Source organism: Pongo pygmaeus, chromosome X, assembly GCF_028885625.2.
Source record: "Pongo pygmaeus isolate AG05252 chromosome X, NHGRI_mPonPyg2-v2.0_pri, whole genome shotgun sequence".
In the NCBI taxonomy this organism is placed as follows: Eukaryota; Metazoa; Chordata; class Mammalia; order Primates; family Hominidae; genus Pongo; species Pongo pygmaeus.
The window spans coordinates 71,175,980-71,200,108 of NC_072396.2; the positions used below are offsets into that span (position 1 = coordinate 71,175,980).

A 24,129-nucleotide genomic window follows, 5' to 3' on the forward strand; every position below is an offset into this window, starting at 1 on the left:
AAAAAACCTGTCAGGCAAGAATACTACATCCAGCAAAGTTATCCTCCATAAATGAAAGAGAAATTAAGACTTCCTCAATAAGCAAAAACTGAAAAGATTCATCATCACTAGACTAGCTCTATAAGAAATGCATAAGGGAGCCCCCTGGAATCAAAAGGTTGGTATCATGTAGACATACAAAGGTATAAAACTTACTGGTAAAGCAAACACACAAATGAGGAAGAAAATGACTCAAATGTTACCACTACAGAAAACCACCAAACCACAATGATATAAAAGGGAGAATGAATGGAAGAAAGGATATACAAAACCATCAGATAACAACTAATAGAATGACAGGAATAAGAACTTGCATATAAATAATAACACTGAATGTAAATGGATTACATTTTCTACTTAGAAGATATAGACTGGCTGAATGGATTTAAAAACTGTCCCAACTATATGCTGTCTACAAAAAAAAACTTACTTCACCTGTAAAGACACATACAGACTAAAAGTAAAGGAATGGGAGGAAATATTCCATGAAAATGGAAACCAAAAATGAGAAGGTGTAGTGATACTTACATCAGCTGAAACAGACTTTAAGTCAAAAACTGTAAAAAGAGACAAAAGAGACCAAAAGTTCACCATATAATGATAAAGGAACCAATTCAGCAAAAGGATATGATTCTAAATACATATGTACCCAACAATGGAACAACCAGATAGACAAAGCAATTATTATTAGATCAAAATGGAAAGATAGAATCCAGTATAATCATAGTGGGGGATATCAACACCCTACTCTCAGCAACAGATCATTTAGACAGAAAATCAACAAAAAACCTTTGGATCTAAACTGCACTTTAGACCAAATGGACCTAACAGACATTTACAAAACATTTTATCCTACAGCTGCAGAATACACTTGCTTTTCATCAGCATATGGGACATTCTCCAAAACAGACCATATCTTGGGCCACAAAACAAGTATCAACAAATTTTAAAAATCAAAATTATATCAAGTATCATCTCAGACCACAATGGAATAAAACTAGAAATCAATAACAAGAGAAACTTTGGAAATCACACAAATACATGGAAATTAACTAACATGCTCCTGAGTGACCACTGGGTCAACGAGCAAATTAAGAAGGAAATATTAAAATTTCTAGAAACAAATGAAAATGGAAACATACCAAAACCTATGAGATACAACAAAAGCAGTGCTATGACAGAAGTTTATAACAATAAATGCCTATGTCAAAAAAGGGAAATATTTTAAATATAAACAACCTACTGATGTACCTCAAGGAGCTAGAAAAGCAAGAACAAACCAAACCCAAAATTAGCACAAGGAAAGAAACAATAAAGGTCAAAGGAGAACTAAACAAAATAGAGACTAAAAAAGTAGAAAGGATAAACTAAATGAAAAGTTGGTTTGTTAAAAAGACACACAAAATTGATAAACCACTTGTTAGACTAACCAAAAAAAGAGAGAAGACCCAAATAAATACAATCACAAATGAAAAGGGAGACATTATAACTGATACCACAGATGTACAAAGAACAAACATACACCAACCAACTAGAAAACCTAGAGAAAATTGATGAATTCCCAGCCACAGACAATGTACCAGGACTGAATTAAGAAGGAATAGAAAACCTGAGCAGATCAATAACAAGATTGAATCAGAAAACAAACAAACAACAACAAAAAAACTCCCAACAAATAAAATTTCAGGACCTGATGGCTTCACTGACAAATTCTACCCAACTTATAAGGAAGAGTTAACACCAATTTTCCTCAAACTATCCCAAAAATATAGAAAAGAAGAAAATTCTTTCTAACTCATTTTATAAGGCCAGCATTACACTGATACCAAAATCAGACAAAGATATAACAAAAGCATTAAACTAAGAGCCAATATCCCTGATGAACATTGACATAAAAATCCTAAACTAAATACTAGCAAATTGAATCCAACATCACATCAAAAATATAATACACCATGAACAAGTGGGATTTATCCCAGGAAAACAAGGATTTATCCCAGGAATACAAGGGTGGTTCAACACACACAAATCAATAAATGTGATACGTCACATCAACAGAATGAAAGACAAAATCCATATGATCATTTCAAGAGATGTAGAAAAATTATCTGATAAAATTCATCATCTCTTCATGATACAAACTCTCAACAAACTAGGCCTAGAAGGAACATACCTCAACATAGTAAAACATATGTCAAACCTTCAGCTAACATCATACTGAATGGGGAAAGGCTGAAAGTCTTCCTGAAATAACTGGAATTAAACAACGATGCCCACTTTCACCAGTCCTATTCAACGTAGTACTGGAAGTCACAGCAACAACAATCAGGCAAGAGAAAGAAATAAATGGCATCCAAATTGGAAAAGAGGAAGTCTAATTGTCCCAATTTGGAGATGACACAATCTTATATTTAGAAAAATTAAAAGACTCCATCGAAGTAAAAAACCTCTTAGAACTGATAAATTCAATAAAGTTACAAGATACAAAATCAACATACAAAAGTCAGTGGTATTTCTATACACCAATAAAGAAAGAACTGAGGCTAGGCGCAGTGGCTCACGCCTGTAATCCCAGCACCTTGGGAGGCCGAGGAAGGCAGATGGCTTCAGCCTAGGAGTTTGAGACCAGCCTGGGCAACATGGCAAAACCCTGTCTCTACAAAAAGTACAAAAATTTAGCCAGCTGTGGTGGCACATGCCTGTAGTCCCAGCTACTTGGGAGGCTGAGGCAGAAAGATTGCTTGAGCCCAGGGAGGTTGAGGCTGCAATGAGCTATGATCACACCACTGTACTCCAGCCTTGGTGACAGAGTGAGACCCTGTCGAAATGAAGAAAGCAAGAGAGAGAGAGGAGGGAGGGAGGGAAGGAAGGAAGGAAGGAGGGAAGGAAGGAGGGAAGGAAGGAAGGAAGGAAGGAAGGAAGGAAGGAAGGAAGGAAAGAAGGTAGGAAGGAAGGAAAGTGAGCAAGAGAGAGACAGAAAGGAAGAAAAAGAAGAGAAAGAAAAGAAAGAAAGAAAAGAAAAGAAAGAGAAAAAAGGAATAGCTGAAAGAAAAATCAAGTCACTATTCACAATAATCAAGATATGAAACCAACTTAAGTGTCCACCAATGGATGAATGGATAAAACGCGGTATATGTACACAATGGAATACTATTTGGCCATAACAAAATGAAATCCCTTCATTTGCAGCAACGTGGATGGAACTTGAAGTCATTATTGTTAAGCCAGACAAAGTAAGACAAATATCGCATGCACTCACTCAAATGTGGGAGCTAAAAAAAGTTGATCTCATGGAGGTAGAGAGTAGAAGGATAGTTACCAAAGGTTGGGAAGGATGGTGATGGAGGGGAGGATGAAGAGTTTGGTTAATGGGTACTAATATATGCTAGATAGAAGGAATAAGTTCTAATGTTTGATAGTAGAGTAGGGTGAGTAGTTAACTATGTATTTTCAAATAACTAAAAGTAAGGACTTGAAATGTTCTCAACACATCAAAGTGATAAATGCTCAAGGTGATGGATATCCCAAATACCCTGACTTCATCATTACACATTTTATGCATGTAACAAAATATCACATGTACCTCAAAATATGTAAAAAAAAAAAAAAAAGTATCAATACACAAAGAATAACCAACACTTATGTTTGAATTTTATACCAATATGAAAAACTATTAGGAAGATCCCATATATCATGGGAAGCCCCCAAGTTAAAATATTGCTCTAAAGAGGGCATTCCTGGGGCCACCTCGCTTGCACTGAACGTCTCCTTTTCTTCCAGTCTCTGAGAAAAGGTCTGTCACCTTCACTTTACATTCCATTAGCCTTATAAAACCCAGCTAGTCTCTAAATTTAAAATAATCTTTCAGTAGGCTCAGCAGTGCTGATTTGTGCTGCCAGGATGCCAGGACCCCAAGGGCAAGCTTGGAAGATTAAAGGTATGAGGAACTATGAAATCAACCTGGCTTCAATCTGTCCTCTAGGAGAATTTCCCCAGGTTGGTGGATTAAGATTTTCCCAGGTGATTAGGTAAGGGAATGGTCTGGATTTGAATCCTATATTTCACATTTCCTGACTACAAGTACTTGGACAAATGACGTAACAATGCATGTCTTTTCACCTATAAAATGGGGCTAATACCAGTACCTACCTCATAGGAATGTTACTAAAATAGAACAAATTCAGTAAACCCATGAAAAGCACTTAGAAACACATCTATCCTGTAGTAGACACCATGTGTTAGCTGTAATGGCCAAGAGATACATCAATGGGAAGCACACTTCTCATGTTGGGCCTTTGGGGAAACTGTTTCTCCCCCTTTCCCCCAGTACCTAAATAGAAGGAGACTAATTAAGTGACTGGTCACCAGCACCAAGGTACTATCTAGGAATACCATCAGCTGCTAAAGATCCCCCCTTACACTCCTGCTACCACTTCCTTTGATGTGCTGCCAAATTGTCTCTGTGTGTATTTGAGAGATGGGAGAGGCTGAACAACCCTGGGGTTTCTAACTGCCCATGTAGGTGACATATAATGATCATTTTAACCTTCCCTAAAATTAAGGTTTCACAACCACGTGTCTTCAGACTGAAAGGCAGGGCTTCTCTTGGCAGCTACTTCATGCCTGTTGTAAGCAGCTATTATGGCCCCTAAGAAGATTCTATGTCCTACTCCCCATGACTATGATTACATGGCAAAAAGAATATCAAAGATGTAATTAATGTTACTATTGCCCTTAACATAGGAAGACTATCCTGTATTATTGGGGTGAACCCAATGAAATCACCCCAATGAAGGGGCGAGGCCTTAACAGCAGAAGCAGAAGAAGGGAAGTCAGAGAGATGCAAGAGAGAGAAAGCAAAAGGACTGAAATGTTGCTGGCTTTAAGATAGAGATGTCTAAGAAATGGGGACTTTAGTCACAGAACAACCACTGAGCTTGGAAGAGAACCCCAAGCCCCAGATAACAACCACAGGCCTCGCTGATACCTTGGCTTTAGCTCAGTGAAACCGTAAGCAGAAAATCCAGCCATGCTATCCCAAACTTCTGATCTACAGAAATTGTGAGATAAATACATCGTGTTTTGAAAAGCTACTAAACTTGCGATCATTTGTTATAGCAGCAATAGAAGACTAATACAATGCCTCTGGCCTCAACTTGTACATTCGTCAAATTGGGGCAAAAATACCTTGTGCTCCCTACCTTAGAGGGATATTATGAGGACAAAATAAGGGACATTAAGGATGCTCCGCAAAGTTTGAAGTCATACACTGTTATACCCTCCAAAAGGAAGAAATAATCTGTTTTGAAGTAATTGAATCGAAGCAATTAAGAGCTGAGAGTTTGGAGTGCTGCGTCTCCTCCCCTAGAGAAGCAGGGTAGCATGGAGAAATCTGACAACCTAGGGCACAGTTTTATTTCTCAGCTATGTGATCTTGGGCAAGTTATGTCACCTTTTGGAGCCTCATTAAAATGTGGATAATCATCTTTGCTCTGACTAGATGATATGGCTGTTAAGGTTCAAATGAAGCGATCAGCATGAACATGTGATGAAAACAAAGCACCCAGATGGGAAACCTATCAGTCCTCCCTACTGTGTGCCCTGCCACTGGAAGCAGGTATCTTGATACTGGTGATCACCCAAAAAAGTAGTGTTGAAAAACCCTTGTGCTAGTAGTACTCTGAGCACCTGTGTTCTGCCCCTGGCTCTGGTGTGTGGCCTTAAGCAAGACCCTTACCCCCCTCAGTATGTTTCTCCATCTCTAATTGATTAGGTTATAGTCAGTGGTCTTTAACTAATGGGCATCAGAATCACCTGAAGATGAGTGGCAGATGCAGGGAGTGGTAGTATTCCCTGTTTTGTAAGTCCCTTTTGCCCCCTCAAAAGACCCAAGTCAGAGGAATTTATGAATCGTTCAAAGTAAAGCTTATTTAGAATACATAAATTGATTCATCAGCATGTGGTATGAAGCAGCAGCTTGTTCAAAGCAGTTTGGATGCCTCGTTATACTTTAATTAAAATACTGGCCAATTTCAAGCCGGCTACCTAGATCATGCCCCTTCTAGTTCCCTGTGGTTTCCATTCATGTTGCTTTGCCATGACTGTGAACTTTCTTCCTGAATTACCCCTTCTTATGTAAACTGAATATGCGAAACTAGGGCCAGAAAAAGGACAGTGGAGTTGCCCACGTTTTCATTACAATGTAGGCTGTGGTATAATTAACATCACAAAATAACAGAATATCAAAGCTGAAAAGATCCTTTGAGAGTACCTGGTTTAAAGGCAGAGAATTTGAGGCCTAGAGAGGGAGAGGGATTTGCTCAACATTAAGGGGAGAAAATGATAGCGCTAATTCTGGACCATGAGGGCTCCTGAAAGGAGCTCTTCCCATGGCCTCATGTTGTCTTTCCACTGCTTCTACTGCTCAGAGATTTGAAAGCCAAGTACTTTTCAGTCTTCTTATTCTCCAGGCTGGTTTCACTGTTCTTTGAGGTGGAGAAACTTTGTCATCAAAGCACATGTATAAAGGAATGCAAAAAAGCAGGCAACTATGACTCAATCTTTGTACCCACTCCCAACATACCAGATCATCCTTATCCACCACTTTTGCTCTTTGTCTCACCAAAAGGACTCCTTCCTCAAGCTGCTTTGCTGTCTCAAATACCTCATATCAGTGCTTCTCATACTTTAATGTGCATAGGAGTCTCTTGGGGATCTTGTGAAAGTACAGATTCTGATTCCAGATGCTGGAGTGGGTTCCGAGAATCTGCATTTCCAGTAGGCTCCCAGCTAATGCTTATGCTAAGGCTGATGATGAACCACATTTTGAGTAGCAAGACTTAAAGATGTTTTTCATTCCTATGTCTAAGAATCTTCTCTATTTACCCTAGGGATTTATTTTCTTTACTACTGGGGGCTATGAATTGTATTAGAAATGGAAATGGGAAGGCTTCTGTAGTTTCTAGTTAACCTAGCTGTGTAATCTTGGACAAATTATTTCTCAGCTCCCTAGGCCTCAAGTTTCATTATCTGTAAAATGGGCCTGTCACCTGTCACAAAGTGATGTTGTGAAGCCTGAGGGAACTGCGAGGCCATTGTTCAAAGTAGACTGTAAATGGAGACTCCTAGGTGCAAAAGAACTCTTTACTTAGGTTTCCTTAGATTTGTAGAAGTCAACACAAGCAGTAGGTAGTGAGTGGTTCCATGTACCATCATGCCTCAATGATATGCTCAAAGATTGTTTCCATGACAAAACTGCAGATGGAGGCCATTTATATTAGACAGTCTACATACTTTATTGAAAGTCACATGAATGAGCCCTAGGATCTCATTGGTTTTATTATTTTGATACAGCATATGTCTTTCACACAGGCAATCTTTCTAACCCTCTACTAATGTCCTTGGCATCAAGTGCTTCATTTGCCCCAGGAAAATGAAGGCTTTTCTTTATCAAAAACTTATCTTTAAGGTATCTTGATTCTCTCCGAAATTTTTTATTATTTCTGATGTTTTTTTCTGGGCTTGTAATGTGTCAAGGCCACTTATCTGCAGCTACCTTAAAAGTAGTATAATTGATCTACGTTCTCTCAAAAGCAATTTTTTCCTAGTCACAGAACTATTTCTTCTTTTACTACTTTATTTGTTCTAGTTATTACAGAATCAAAGAACTTCTTGAAAAGAGAATACTTTCCCATGAAAACCAATTACTTTAGAAATACTCTGCATGACACTATAATTGAAATTAGATGCTAAGTTTTGTCCCTCAGTGGCTGAACACCCCCAACCTTTTAAAAAATAAAAACTTCAAAAATAAAAATTCAATATTTCTTTTTGTAAGCCATCTCGTGATTTTGCTATCACCACAGAAAAATTTGTAGAGATTTGACCCCAATACATCAAGTATTGCAGAGGCACCAAGACCTTTTCTGCTTCTAAAACTGCATTTGTGGATGTCACCAGTCTCTTAGGCTGAAACTGAAACTGCCCATGCTACAACCTTGGCGAAGTATGGAGACACCTGTGAGGACCTTTTTACTTTTTGAAAAATGGCAAGCCAAGGACTTAACAATTACCAACTAAAACACAAATCCTTCACTTCACAAAATAAAATTAGATGATCATCTTAAAAACATTACCAAATGTGTAAGCTGAATATGAAGAGAAAGCCTAACTCAGGAATATCTTCCAGCCCAGTTTGCATTTCCATATAAACTGAACCTGCATCCCCTCCCTCCTTCAAATGTTTGCCTTTCAACATTTTGTTAGGCAGGCAAGAGTCAAGAGTCATGCCAACTCTAGTAATGTGGCCTCTGTTCAAACACCTACCACAGTGTGGCAAAGGGAAAACAGCATGGGCTAAGAGTGGCCTGGATTCAAATCACAGTTCTTTTATTTACTTTCTATGTGCCCTTGAGTTGGTTACTTTAGCCCCCTGGGCCATAGTTTCTTTCTCTGTAAAATGAGAAGAATACTTGCATGTATATGAAACACTGAGCACTTAATAAATACGTGCTTAATAAATGTTAGGTTCTTTGTTATCCCTGCCAGTTCATCACTTTCAGTTCATCCATTGCCAGATTCTCTAACTTGCTGGCCAAGGTATGTTGATAATTTCCTATACCTGCCACTCTTCTATTATCACCCTCTTCCCATAGCCTCTGCAAAATGACTACCCATCCATTAAGCCTAGGCCAAGCTGGTCTTATTACATGATAGCATGCCTCGCCACAGAAGCTTTTTGCACTTTAAGTCAGAGTGCCAAAGGCAGGCGTTGAGATTCATTCTTTGGCATTCTTAAGGTATAGACCAGAGCAAGGGCAGAGCTACTCAGCCACTGCTCCCTGGCCTCCAGGCAGACTGCTGGTCCCCAGCTCTCCTAGATAGGCCCTTGATCTGTGTCCCAGGTAACACACAGCAATCTCATGACATTTCTGGGACATATTTTCTACTGGGATCACAGCAACTTTCTAGGGCTCTCAATAATCTTCCAATGTTTGCATTGATGATTGTGGTATTTTCCCCCAAGAAAACCTGAGTCAAACCATGTCTCTTTAAAGGGACTGTGGCCCTATTAGCCATGCTTTCGTGGCCAAAATCTGCACACCTGTCTGCTTTATTCAGGATAGAGCAGGGACGCCACAGCCCTGAAACAAGGGCTCAAAAATCACTTCCTAGGTGAGGTCAGTAAGGCCTCACAGAGACTACTGTTGGGGGCAAGCAGCAGGCGAAATGAGGGTCACTTGACTCTTTTACTCCTGGTTTCTTAGCAACCTGGCCTTTGAGACTGGGTACAGTGGAGTGAGTTCAGTGGGGCCACCTGGATATGCCTTGATTTAGAATGGCATCAAGTTTCCACTCAATTACTTTCAAAAAGGCTCTCAGTGTACTTGGCCTTACATGTTCCTAACTCACCAATAAACCATGTTTGGAATTCAGTCTTGAAAATGACTACTGCCTTTCAGTAGCACTGTTCCAAATGCATCTCTGAGTGGGTTTGCACATGAGTGTGCATGCACTCACTCTCTCTTTATCTATACTATAATCCGTGCACTAACTGGGCCTTGGTAGAAGAGTGCAAGTAGGAAAGCTCTTTCCCTCACACTGGGCAACATTATAATTATACAGACTCTACAGACAAGCTACGGCCCAGGCATCTGCATAGAAACAAGTATTGATGTTCTTTCCAGCAACTTCCCTTCAACAAACAGGAATTAGAAATGTCCATTCCTTAGATTTCTGCCCCATTACACCAATTTTTAGGTCCTTTCCAATAATAGAGATAGCAAATGAAAGGGACCTGGCAAGGGTTTATGTCTCAACCTTTTTCACTTGGTGGCAAATATTCAAGAAAAACGGTAAAAGCCAACCCCCGGAAATGATGGCCACTAAAGCCACAAACCACAAGGTCCCTTGCTAGATAAGTGTGATATAATGGGGAAAAAAAACTTGCATAGGAGCCTGGGACCTGAGATCTTGTCCTGGTGTGATCACTACCTTGCTCTGCCTCAGTTCCCCCGACTGGAAACTGGGCAGTTAGACTAAATGATTTTGAAAAGCCCTTCCAATCAAGGGCTTATATGGATTGTAAAAAAGAGTATTTTACTCAAGTGCTGTGGTTCTTAACTTTTTTGGGTCACGAGCCCATTTGAAATTAGCAGAACATTATGGACTATCTCCTCAGAAAGGGCATATTGTCATGGAATTGTGCATACCATCTCAGGGGCATCATGGAGTTTCTGAGTCCATGGACACTGAATTAAGAACTGCTTTTTTCAGGAGATAAAAGAGTTTATGTGCAGAAGGCAAACATGAAGCAGCAGTGACAGCTGCCTGGCCTCAATCCACCTTAACAATTTTTCGAGCATTTGACCCCAAAATAGAACTCCTACAGGACCAAATACAGTCTCCTTTTTTAAAAAAGAAATGTGTTCAGCTTTTGTTTGTTTCTTGATTGCTTGACAGGAAGCTGTCAAAAAAAAAGGAGAAAGAATAATCCAAATAGACCTAGGCTTTTACATGCAAAACATGCTTTGCAGATTTGTCCTAAGTGGCTGCATGTAACAGCAGGAAGGCCACCTTCCTAAGTCCACATGGAGGGGCTGTGGGGGCATCACTCATCCCACTCATAGCCTCGCAGGAGCAGACAGGCTCTTGGCAACAGACTGCAGCACCAGAGCGCCGACATGGCACCAGTGTCCATATCCTCGGTAGGAGACATGTTGAGATTCTCCAATGTTCAGCAAACATTTCTATTCCCTTCCAACCAAGGTAAGCAATGGCCCCAACTCAAGTGGCCTTCAGTTCAAGGTAAGACCCCTGAGATCAGTCTTTAGCCCCAAATCTGTCAGAGTTCAGTGGCCCTCTGAGGAAGCAGGAAGTTCAGGGAAGAGTTGAAAACTGAGCTCCCCTCTTCGACTCAGGTAAGTGGATATCTTGGTTTTGGCAGAGTCTGGCTTGAGGGAGTCCAGCTCTTCACAGTGTTATAGAAACTCAAAACAGACCTTCTGAGGGGATGAAGACTGAATACAAAGGAGATATAAACACCTGTCTAGGACATATGCTCCTTATTTTATGGCCTCCCAGAGAGAGTCTGAAAGTGCAAGGCTAGGAAGGAGCTGCTCTTCAACACAAAATGACTCCGCACACAAAGGTTTGAAGAAGAAAGACTCTTTCAGAACCTGGAAAGGGTCCTCTGAGGCCAAGGCTTTTAAAACCTGAAAGAGAAAGAAGAGAGTAGGGAATTAGCGAGGACTGGTCAAGTACTTAACAGCCACTGATCAGTGGGGCTTCTCTTGGTAGGTAGCTAAGCCTATAATTGGTAGCTCATCTTCTGAGCAACAGCGAATTGCTGGGCAAAGGCTCTTACAAGTCAGATCTCATGAAACAGGCCTAACACGGTGCTATGACCAGGGCTGGACACTTTGTGCCTTTGACCTCAACTCAAACTCCCCAAAATCTACATGGAGAAATAGAAGCCTGATACTAGAACCTCTGAGATTTCTTCCCACATCATGCCCACTGCCTTTATGGTCATACAATAACTATAAACTTCCTTTTAACAGGGACTTCACCTCCATAGGGGCTGATAAGGAGAAGCTTATCTACCCACGGACCTCTGAGGACTGGCAGTGACAGGGAAAAAAAGAAGGTTAGGGAGCACATGAAAAGCCAAGCTCCAGATACTTGGATCTCATTTACGTGTGTTATCAGGTCACATCATGCCAGCAATCTGATAGTCAAACAATCAGAACTCCTACTGTAGAGAAAGGAATTTCCCTGACCTCTGAGTCTCCTGTGACCTTTGCAAGTCACTTATCCCCTCTGAACTTCAGTTCCTTTATTTGTTCAGTTAGAACACATATTATCCTCCCTTCTCCCGGCATGTGATATGCATCAAATGAAATAATGAATGTGAAAGTGCTTTGCATTGGACAAACATAAAGGACTAAGAATGAAGGTTCAGGAGGGTAAGACTGAAATAATGATTTGGTCTGCAGGAATGAATCCATCTACAGACACTAAGGTAGCCTCTTGGCATCTGTTATAATATCAAAAAGGATGTTCCTGGTTTCCTTAAAGGCCCAAGAGGTGTCAGAGTTAGAAGGTTCCAACCTTCTCATTTTAGAAACTGGGAAACTGAGGCTCAGAGAAGGAAATGTACTTTCCCAAAATGTCACAGCCTAGGATTCTTAATAAATTTGATTCAAAGGCAATCTGTAAAAGCGTGCTATAGTTTGGCTAGGAGAAAAAGAAATGAAAGAGGAAGGTTACTTAAAATCACACAAAACCTTGGAATTGAAAGTCACTAAATTTAAGGGTCATGCAGTGATAGGGTAATGAACTGAGGCATAGAAGTGAGTTCCCACCCTTCTGATCTACATGTTATTCCAGTCCTCAAAATATCAGATCCCATAATGAAGGCTTATGTGGAACAAGATTCTGTAATCAGGGATGGGGACTGCATACCTGTAGCCTCAACTTTCATCTCCAGGAAGTCTGCCTTGAGAACTGTGGATAAAGAAAGACATTTCACTAAGATTCTAGAAATCAGGACTGGAAAGGTAAATTGGGGGAATGGGGGACACTTCCAGGCCAGTGCTAAAGAGGCCATTTGAAAAATGGAGAAGTGATTCAGCCCAGATGTTTCAAAACATTTAGCTCCATGCTTATAGTTGGGGCTCCTTCTCTGGCAGGCTTAAAGAGACGTGAAGACATCTTTCAGGCGCCAGAACAATTCTCTGAGTACCAGACTATGTGAAGCTTGGAGAACCCAGGGAAGCTGGCTGCAGACCACAAACTACACTCTGTGATGATCTCTAACAGGGATAAGGGTGAGGACACAGACAAGTACCATGTGAAAGATGAATCCTCCTTTGCCTAGAAGACCAAACCAACCTTGTCCAGCCTCTTGATGTGCTTGGATTAGTTCTAAATTACCCATGTCTGGGGACAGCTGGGGGACGAGAAAATCTTGGCAAATGAAACCCACTATAGTGTGGCCAGAGCATTACGTACAACAGCTGGTCCCCAGGGCTATGTCCTCAACCTTCTGTTTTTCTCTTCTCTCCAGTCTGTTTACACTTACTCCCTGGAGGATCTTATTCCCATCCATGGTTTCAATTGCCACCAAATACTAGGGACCTCCCCACAACAGGCTACTATTCACATTGTAGCATATGTGACTAGCCCCACTCCCCAGACTTATATAGTGGCTATACTCATATTTCTACCCTAAAATCTATGTATACGTACATCCAGCTCCAACTGCTAGCCTAAGTTGCAGTTACCCACTGAACATCTCTACCTAAGTCTCAAAGTGTCTTTAAAAATTTTGTATAAATTTAACAACTGTGTCTTCAAAATCACTGCGTCCAAAATTGAGCTCAGCATCTTGCCCATAAAACCTGCTTCTCCATGATTAATTATTGTACCATCTACTTAAGTGCCCAAGTTAGACTTTTCTCTTTCTCAGTTCATCAATATTCCATGTTTGAAAATGTAGCAAGGTCTTATTGAGTCTTTCTCAAATCTGTCCCTTCTGTTCCATTCCCACTGGGAATGCCATAGGCCAGGGCTTCCCCGACTCTTGCCAGGACAATTAGTCTCCTTAACTGGTCTCCAGTCTTTACTCTCCCATCTATCTTTCCCACTACCAAAGTGATCTTTTTACAACTTGGTCAGCTCAGAATGTGACTGTCATTCTTGAAATTCTTCCCCCCTTTGTATGACTCATCCACATACGGACTGCAGTATAAAGACCAAGCACTTTAGTATGTTATACAATGCCTTCACGATCTGGCTCCAATCCATCTTTCTGGTCTTACCCCCAGCTAAGCTTCCCTCTTTTCTCTCCCACATTCTAGCCAAAGTGGAACACTAATAACTTCTGAAACCATAAGCTGTTGGGCCTCTTTGAAATGTCCTCACCTCATTTATGTTCTTGATGAGCCACTACTCATTTTCTTCTTAGTTATTTATGTTTAAATTGTGTAAGGGAAATGAATAAGGGGGTGATGTCATTCAAACGCTAGGCTATAGTCAGGTATACAAATGGGGATCAAAAAGGGGCAAGACAAAGTTTAAAAAGATCATCATTTTCATTAGAGATGAGAGAAGAACTTAGCAACAATGACCATAGATGGGACTGACTATGTGACTGGTCTGAGGATCTTGATCAGAGGCCAACCTGTGGAAGCACCGATGCAAGTGGTGATTACAAGGTGGAGGCCTAGATGGAAGGGATGCTTTCCCTATGTGGATGCTGAGTGGGAGGAGCCTGTGGGTACCCAGGATGGTAGCTCATGACATACTGGAGAGCAAGTGTACCTACTTTGGTCTTACCTACATTCCTGCCAAAATGGAATCTAGGAATAAAGAACAGGATTAAATCTAGGTTCTAGAAGTCCAGACATAGGGTGGGTAGAGTGATACTCTATGCTGAAGTGCCTGCTTTGGCCATAGCCCTTGTAGGTTGTGGTTGATCTAAGGCTTCCTCGAGCACTGGCTGACAAAGCCCAGCCCATTGGTAATGGCTACGAATCTTTTCACACTCTCAACACCAGTTTGGCTATAGCTTCCCTCTTGTAAGTCTACCTGCCTTAAAAGTTCTATTGGACTTTCTTCATGCTTCTTACATATTTCCTTCTCAATGCCTTGGTTTCCTGTCCAAGCTTGCAGATCAATAACTGCCCCCACAACATTTTTTCTGTCTAGTTCTATTTTTTTTTCAAGCCCCAGCTCATATATCACCTCCTCTAAAAAGCTTTCCTGTAGACATATCCAGTTCATTCCAGTTTACATCGTTCTATTTCCTTGTTATTTATTTCTCAAGTGGCTTATTCTAGGGAGGCATAGGCCACCTTATTAAGAATTTTGAGACTCTCTTCGTCTCCCTTCTTCTTTTCTTTTTCTTAAGAGAGATATTTGATTAAGCTTACTTAAAAAACTTCTGAGGTGAAAACTTTTATCTTCATGCTATCAGTAACAGAAATCTGGGGCCTTGATCTGACTTTCATCTGCTATGGTAGAATGAATGGTAAATTATTGTCTAAGGAGAATTTGGCCCAGCCTGAGGTTCCAGGTGGCTCACTGACAAGCAGAGCTAGAATGAACTGCTGTGCAGAATCATGTCCTAGTGAGTCAGTTCCCATAGTTTTGACTAGAGGATGGAAAATCTACTCCAACTCCACTGCTGGGAAAGGTATATTGTTCTGCTTTTAACTGACCACCTAGAAGATTTCTGCTCCTGTCACCTGTTAGGAAGAACAATTTCAAACTCTCTGATAACCAAGAAGGAACAAACTCACAAAAGAGTCCCTGAAGGCTAACCAAATATTTCTCCAGATGTTCTAGTCCAAAGGGTCCTAAATTCCAGGCCTTGGACAGTCTGTACAAGCACTTGAGAAGTTTTAATAACAAACTAATGGAAAAGAAGAAAGGGAGGGAAGGAAAAAACAAAATAAAACAAAAAATCATATTCCCAGGCCCCACTACTAGAGATTCTGTTTTAGTGGGTCTAGAATGAAATCCAGGAATATGTGACTTTTTTCTCCATGTTTCCAGGTGACTTAGATGTGCAGCCAGTTTGAGAACCATTGCCTAAGTCCAATGTTTACCTTTGAAATGGGGGCCCTAAGGCTGTTTATGTTAGAGTATAATATTCTACATATCCCTGTCAGCTGCCCTTTGAGTATATAATGGAATCTAAATAAGTAAAATAATAAAAAAGTAAACTAAAAAAAAAACTGACAAAAAATATTGGGTGTAAAGTCTTTGAGATACTGCTTGGTGTGTGTTCACATGCACATGCACACACAAGTGTGCACATACATATGTGCTTGTGAGAGAGAAAAGAGAAAGATGAGCAGAGAGAGAGATGTAGAAATGAAGAGGCAAAGAGACAAAAGATACAAAGAGACACAGGAAGAGAAAAACAGAGACATACAGAGTGACATGAACACAGAAACAGATAAAGACAACTATGGGGACACAGGCAAAGAAACACAGACAGACAGAAAGAGATTGAGAATGACAGAGACACTGGCTGGGTGCAGTGGCCCACGCCTGTAATCCCAACACTTTGGGAGGCTGAGGCGGATGGATCACCTGAGGTCAGGAGTTCGAGACCAGCCTGGCCAACATGGCAAAACCCTGTCTCCACTGAAAATACAAAAATTAGCTGGGCATGATGGCACACACCTGTAGTCCCAGCTACTAGGGAGGCTGAGGTGGGAGGATCACTTGAACCCGGGAGGTGGAGGTTACAGTGAGCCAAGATCGTGCCACTGCACTCCAGCCTGGGCAACAGAGCAAGACTCCATCTCAAAAAAAAAAAAAGGACACAGACAGCAAGTGAGAAAAAGAATATGAGAGAGACAAATAGACACACAGGTGAACAGGTGAGAGACAGATAGGGATGGAGAGACAGAATTGGGAGAGAGAAAGTGACAGACAGAGAGCTGTAGAGAAACAAAACAAGAGAGAATGTTAGAGTGAGCACAATTGTATGCTAAAGATGCAGTTATTAAAAGGCGATTTGGTTTCTCTTTTGTCACCTCCATATCTTACCTTCCTGTTTTCCGGGAAGCTGTTTCAAAAAACCTGGTCCTGGAAGCCACCCTGCAAACAGAAGCCAACCAAGTCCCATAAGTTGCTTTGGTATACACGTGAGAACCAATGGCCAACAGAAAGGACAGGAGACTCTGAACCAGATGGGACACCAATACCAGCCCCTGCCTTTGCTGGCAAAGGCCCTACACATCCAAATGTGAAATGGCCCAGAGCCCATAGGCACCCCTAAGGCCATAGCTGACACTCTTTATCCCCACTGCTTCAGAATGGTCTGAGTATGTTGCTGAGTCAGGCTCTTCTTGGGGGAAATAAATGAAACCAGTGTTGATTTCAAAGTATAATTGTTGGCTTTTTGTAAATATACTGAGCTAATTAGTCAAAGCTGTGGAGGCTTTGTTCTTCTTTTTCTCCAATTTTACAATTATGGAAAACAAGAAACACAAGAAAAAGGAAGACCAGGAGGCAGTATACTAAGAACGGTCCCAGTCAATAAAGAGAGGACAGGCAAGCGCGTTGTGGCCAAGCAAAGCTGGTCCCTGAGCACTGCTGTGGTCCCACCCTAGCTGCTCCTTCCCTGGTTCCTTGGCTTGTGGCCCAGCCTCAGGAAGGCCTGTTGTACATCAGCTCAGCTCCCACCCTGTAAGAGGCTCTCTGGAGAACCAAAGTCATTTTGAAAAAAAATTTTAAATCATACCCTTTGCTTAAAATAAAAGCCTCAAGCATAAGTACAATGAACCAATCTGTTCATTAAATTACTTTTAAAACCAGTAGAAATAACAAGAATTTTTTTTTAAATGTCCTGAGCCAAGGAAGCTAAAGTCAGAAGGTAATAATATCACCATACAGAGATAAAGGAAGCTAAGAAAAATGGGTCTCCTAGCAGGTACTAAGAATCAAAGGTTTCAGCTTTAGAGAAATCCCTCAGCTTTGAGCATTGAGTGGAATACTCCCAACAGGGCTGGCCTATGATATTTCCCTAGACTATAAAGTGAAAGATGCCCCAGGGTTGTGCACTGTATACCCTTAATATGGTGATCCTGAAAGCATTCCTAGTGGCCTAGTACAGGCCTTCAGTCAAGTTTGAGGTACAACCCTACTTACACAGATGATGTGATTTCCCCCGCATTGCCAGCCACAATATCTGGCTTTGGTTCTGGCTTTTGTGGAGTAGCTGCCCGGCAGGGAGGATCTGGGGGCCTCACTGGGGGACGGATGATGGTTGGCTTTTCTCCTGGAGGCCGCACTTTGCTGAAACTGTCAGCATCCCCTGGAAGAAAAAATGATACCAGGAACTTGGATGGTTAGCTAAATAGAACACTACTCATGAGCAGGCACCCAATATGAGAGTTACCTGGGCCAACTTCCTTGGCCTCCATTTCTTCTTGGTACTAACAACTCTGGCTATTTTTTTTTTTTTTTTGTAATTTTTCTGGCAACTGTCCCTTCAGAAAGTCTATATCTGAACCCCAGCTCTGGAGTTTCAGATATCTTGGGTGTGTCATATCCATTCCCTAAGTCTCAGTTTCCCCAGCTATATAATAAAGATCCACAATATATTATCTTACAGAGATAGTGGGAGGATTAAATCAGGTACCTAATATGTTTAATGCAGGGCCAGGTACATAGTAGGTGCTTACTAAATGTCTGATGATGATGAATTTGAATTGCTTAAATTCATCATCACTGAAATCCAGGTCCTTTTCACTTAGGCCTTGACTATTATAGTTGTCTTCTAACTCACTTTCCTGCCTCTGTGTCTTTAGTTTCCTTGTCAGTTAGTACAAAATAAATATAAATACTTTTTAAATAAGATGGTTCTAGTAGGACTATAGTAAAACAGGTAAGCTCACACATTGCTGGTGGCAATGTGAACTGGGCTTATTTTATCTAGAGGGCATCAAGGATTCTGGAACAATGTGGATGAAATACAAAATCACACATATGAGATGGTTCATACTCGTTGATCCAGTAATTCTGCTTTTGGGAACAGGCCCAAATGGACTAATCCAAGAGGCAAAAAAAAAAAACCAAAAAAAAAAAACAAAAAAAAAAACACTTAAGAAAAAGCAATTGGCACAAACACATGCATCTTATCAGACAAAAAATCAGACCTAACCATAAAGGCTAAACAAACAATTAATACAAGCATTTAACCAATACATATTATGTGAACTGCCATAAATTTAGACCAGGTCAAAACAAAAACAGGCATACAAAATAATATCAAGTGAAAAAAAAGTCCACAGAAAGTGCTCATGGCCTGATGAAGACCATACTGAAATAGACATGTACATAACTATGCAAGGGTGTTAGTGGATCTTGATATTCATCCATTTTTTTCTACAAAAATATTTACAGTAAATGTAAAAACATACTAAATTGAATCTACATAATACAACTATAAAATTTAATTTAAGTATTTTTACACTGTTTTTCTGCTCTTTAAAGACTTTCTCAACAGCTCTAAAATGTAGAAGACAAAAGTTTAAACTCCTTCACAGAAAATCAAGGCCCTCCTTGAGCTGGTCCCACATTATTGTCCCAAGCACTAACCCTGGATTTTAACTATCAGTTCTACTCTAATCAAACTGGTCTGCCTACTGCCCCATTAAGGCAAACCCTGGACTCTTACTTCTAAGTGAGACAGTCTGGAGTTTTGTAGGCCTGGCTTTCAGACCTTGTTCTGCTGCTTCCAAGTTGTAGGACCCTAGACAGGTACTTCACCTCTATGACTGTAAATTTCCTCATCTGCGAAATGAGTATAAAAACCCCTCCTCTTCATGCAGCCAACAGACACATTAAAAAATGTTCATCATCACTGGTCATCAGAGAAATGCAAATCAAAACCACAGTGAAATACCATCTCACACCAGTTAGAATGGTGATCATTAAAAAGTCAGGAAACAACAGGTGCTGGAGAGGATGTGGAGAAATAGGAACACTTTTACGCTGTTGGTGGGAGTGTAAACTAGTTCAACCATTGTGGAAGACAGTGTGGTGATTCCTCAAGGATCTAGAACTAGAAATACTATTTGACCCAGCCATCCCATTACTGGGTATATACCCAAAGGATTATAAATCACGGTACTATAAAGACACATGCACATATGTTTACTGCGGCACTATTCACAACAGCAAAGACTTGGAACAAACCCAAATGTCCAACAATGACAGACTGGATTAAGAAAATGTGGCACATATACACCATGGAATACTATGCAGCCATAAAAAAGGATGAGTTCTTGTCCTTTGTAGGGACATGGATGAAGCTGGAAACCATCATTCTGAGCAAACTATCTCAAGGACAGAAAACCAAACACCGCACGTTCTCACTCATAGATGGGAATTGTACAATGAGAACACTTGGACACAGGAAGGGGAACATCACACACCAGAACCTGTCATGGGGTGGGAGGAGAGGGGAGGGATAGCATTAGGAGATATACCTAATGTAAATGATGAGTTAATGGGTGCGGCACACCAATATGGCACATGTATACATATGTAACAAACCTGCACATTGTACACATGTACTTTAGAACTTAAAGTATAATTAAAAAAAAAAAAGAAAGAAAGAAAGAAAAACCCTCCTCACAAAGTGATTTTAAGGACTCAATTAGATGACCTATAGACAATGCCTAGTATACAGCAGAGGTAAGTAAGTGTCAGACTCTGTCCTGCTTCTTGCCCTATATGTGTCCCTATTCTTATGTCTCCTGTGTATTATAACCATTCCTCAAGACTCAGCTAAAATTTCAACCCTCTGAACACCCTAGTAGGTATATGTAATTTACATCCATGTAAATGTTCATGAAGTTCTTATATATTAATATGTATGTTTTTTAAAAAATTCATCCATCTAGCCATTCTAGTGAGCAAGATATATATGTAAAGAAATAATGATAATACAGTATGATTGGTGTTCTAATTAAGGAAGAAACAAAACACTACTCATGTGCACACATATGAATTGTCTCTCCATTTAGTCTGTATCTTACCTTCTGGACATGTCAGTTCCCTTAAGACCAGACTGGGTATACAGAATTGCAGCAGAAAAAATTAACCAAAATGATAATAATAATCCAATTTTTCTAATGTACTTTATACTATTCAAAGCACTCTCCCAGATGGTAACTGCTTAATGTTTACAATAAGCTTGAGAGAGATGAATAAATAGGTCTTATTATCCCCATTTTACAGTGAAGGAAACTGAGGTTCAGAAAAGTAAACTGATTCATCCACAACCATAGGTTAAATGGTAGAGTGAGGACTGAAACCCATACTTCCTGTTTCCACATCCACTGCCTTTCCAGTTGTCTGCTGTTTTGTTATCATTGGTAATATAAAAATTATAAATTATAATAATAATAGTAACGGTAATACAATAGTACTAGCAACAATTTTTTTAGCTAACCTTTATTGAACAGTTGTTCTGTTCCAGGTACTGTGATACCGTACTCAGTGCTTTATGCACATTTTCTCATTCAACATTGGCCATAATCTTGCAAGACAGAAAGTATTATCTCCGTTCTACAGCTGAGGAAACAGAGACTCAGAGATGAAAAGTAATTTCATAGTTGATCAGTCCATCTGATTTCTGAAACCTGTGTAGTCCCAACTACCACTGTTCTTCAACCCTAGTGAAACATTAGAAATATGTAAGGAGCTTTAAAATTGTAAAGTACCTGGACCCCACCCTCATACGTCCTAGGTTTATTGATTAGGATGGATCCTGAGCATGGGTATTTTTAAAAGCTCCCCAAGTGATGCTATGTGCAGCCAAGATTGAGGACCATTAGGCTATATGATGTTGCTTCCTCACTGCACCCCACAGAGTAGCAGAGCTGAGAGTGCTGTCCCATTTCCACTGGTTACTGCTGGGAGGCGGAGTTGCGGGAGGGAAGGTGGTAATTGTAAAGAAATGATATGCTGGACTGTCAGAGCTGGAAAACATGTCTACCTGAAACCATGTCCATTCCAGGGCTATCAATTTCCTTGATGAGTGAACCAGATGACATCCCTAAAATATGAACCCTATTCATTCCCAAGTTATAGCCACATCCTAATGAACATGAACCTAGGGCCTTGGAAAACAAACATCATTAACCTCATTTTCCTCTTGGGCCCTTTATTGCTACCTCCAAATGATTATTCATTACAAGTCAAGCTTTGAGGTAGCAGCAAAGGATTTTCTTGGCTGAAGACCCCAGTGTTGTTCTCTCTTGCCTCTAATGTGTCTCAGTCACAGTTAAGACACACTATCAAACTGGTGAGGCAGAAAGGGGAGAGTCATGTAACTGGTAGTCAAGAAACCTGAATTCTATGCTTAATACTAAAACTAACTTTCTGTGTGACCTTCAGCGGATCATTTCCTTACCAGTATAACATGGGGATTGGACTGTTTTTCCAGATGAATGAGCCAATGATCTAAGTCTATAAGCCTCTATCTCTCCCAGCTGACTTTTTATTTTTTAAAAATATACTTTAAGTTCTAGGGTACATGTGCACAATGTGCAGGCTTGTTACATAGGCTCGTTACATGTGCCATGCTGGCCTGCTGCACTGACTTAAATGTTAGACCCAACTGACTTTTATAGGCTGTTTTTGAAGTACTCTACATGTACTTAACCTGCTTTAAAATAATTAATCCCTCTGTCTCTCTCTTTTTCTCTCTCTGAAACCTAAATTGAACGGTATTCAATATGGGGGTTTTGTGAGGGCTTTTGTGCCCAACCCTACACTCTAACACACACACACACAAAAAGGCACACAAATGACCCCTGCCCTCTAGGAGCTCAAAACTGAGTTGGGGATATGAGTCATATTCATGGGAAATAAGTGTGAATACTATAAGTCAGCATCCACATTAGAGGGCCAATCTTGGGTGCCAAAATATGTGAATCAAGGGAGAGGTAACTGGGGTAGGATTGTCAGAAGGCTTCATGGACAGAATGAGACTTGAGTTAGACCTTGAGGTTAGTTCGCCTCTTCCTAGGTGTTTGGCATGGTAGGGACAGGTTGTGGGTTGAAAATATAACTCTGAACTCTTTTATGCCATCTACATTTTAGGCTTGAGCCTTCTCAAAGGGCCTCGAATACAGAAGAGTAGACATCCCATCTTCCATGTCTGCCATTTCCTAAGAGGTTGTTACCTAGTAATACTACCACTTCTTAAGCCTCTATTATTTTACCAGATTCTTTGTATACCTAATCTAATTTAATCCATGCAAAATCCTTGCCTTCAATGGTGGTATTGTCCCCACTTACAGTTGAGAAAACTGGCTCAAAAAAGTAAAGCTGACCTAACTAAGATCAAGTAGCTAGTAATAGTCTCCCATGAAAGCAAAATAACTGCTATAATTTATTGAGTATTCTTTATGTGCTAGGCATTTAGAGGACTCACTTTGTTGTTATAGCAATCCTATGGGCACAAATATTATCCTCATTATACAAGTGGGAAAACTAAGGTTCAGAGAGGTTGTAACCTGCCCAAAGTCCTACAGCTAGGAAGAGGCAGAGCTAGGATTCAAACTCACATCTGGAAGATTCAGGAGCCTGAGCTTTTAACCACTAAGTCTCTTGAGCCTATAGTCTTTCCACCAAGCTGTACTTCTTTTTAATTTCTTTTCAACCTTGGTCCGAAACCTGGCTTTTACTACAAACTTGATCTCCTTCTCAAGCCCAACCTGTTCCCTCTCTCTCTAATCTCTGTCAAATGACCATAACCAAAGAATCTTAACATTTGCAGAGTTCTTGGGACCTGATGGTCATCAGTATTCAACCTTAGCAACTTTTTTCCACCTTTCCTTATACTCCTCTATACCCAACCTGAAGGCACAGAGTAGGAGGAGGTTGATTCCTCTTGTAGATTCCCCCAGTCTCCTAGAATTATCTCTTTTTTTCTATGACACTCCTCCATGCTCACCTTAAAGCCTTCCTGCTTCCTTAGCCATTATTTATCCTTATAAAACAATTTGGCGTTAGGCTCCAAGAAAAGTAGAGAATAAAAACCAAACAGTAGATTATTAAAGCATAAGTCCAAACAAGAAAATGTGGATAATGGCCAGCAACACCCATTACTGCAAGAGCAAGTCTGTTCCTAATACTTTTAGAGTAGATGCAAATGCCACTCATAGCATTAGTCACCTCAGTGGAGAATTAATGGCTCTGTGACTGAGCAAGGCCTTACAAGCCCAAAAGCATGCCACCAGATGCAATCTTTCCTTTCCAGCCAAGACAGAGGAAAGGAGCTAAGAAGGGCCCCTCAACCCATATGTCATAAAGTCCCAGTCCATGGTGTGCTCTTCACTTTCATCTCAATACCTCAGGTAGAATGAAGGTCTCCTTGCTCCATGCTCCTACTAGAATTTCTTCTCACCCCTACTAGAACATGGATCACATTGGCTGGGACTGACTGCTTGCATGCCAGAGTCACCACGAACCTTTGGAAGGCAGAGACAGTGGATTTTCATCTTTGTCTCTCCCTTTGCATATGATTATGCCTGATTAAATAAACAAATA

At 40.5% G+C, this 24,129-nt stretch overlaps 1 protein-coding gene across 4 annotated transcripts in view; it reads right to left on the reverse strand.

Annotated features, from left to right (window-relative positions):
- Window positions 1-7,309: 7,309 nt before the first annotated feature.
- OPHN1 (oligophrenin 1) overlaps window positions 7,310-24,129 on the reverse strand; it is a 388,712-nt gene continuing 371,892 nt past the window's right edge. For all 4 annotated transcript variants that reach the window (XM_054471934.2, XM_063660731.1, XM_063660732.1 and 1 more), the window contains 4 exons: window positions 17,710-17,875; window positions 16,606-16,656; window positions 12,505-12,546; window positions 7,310-11,252 (listed from right to left, as the gene is read on the reverse strand). In XM_054471934.2, coding sequence (XP_054327909.1) covers window positions 12,513-12,546; window positions 16,606-16,656; window positions 17,710-17,875 — 251 coding nt within the window. In that variant the 3' untranslated portion in view covers window positions 7,310-11,252; window positions 12,505-12,512. The remainder of the gene's footprint in view (window positions 11,253-12,504; window positions 12,547-16,605; window positions 16,657-17,709; window positions 17,876-24,129) is intronic.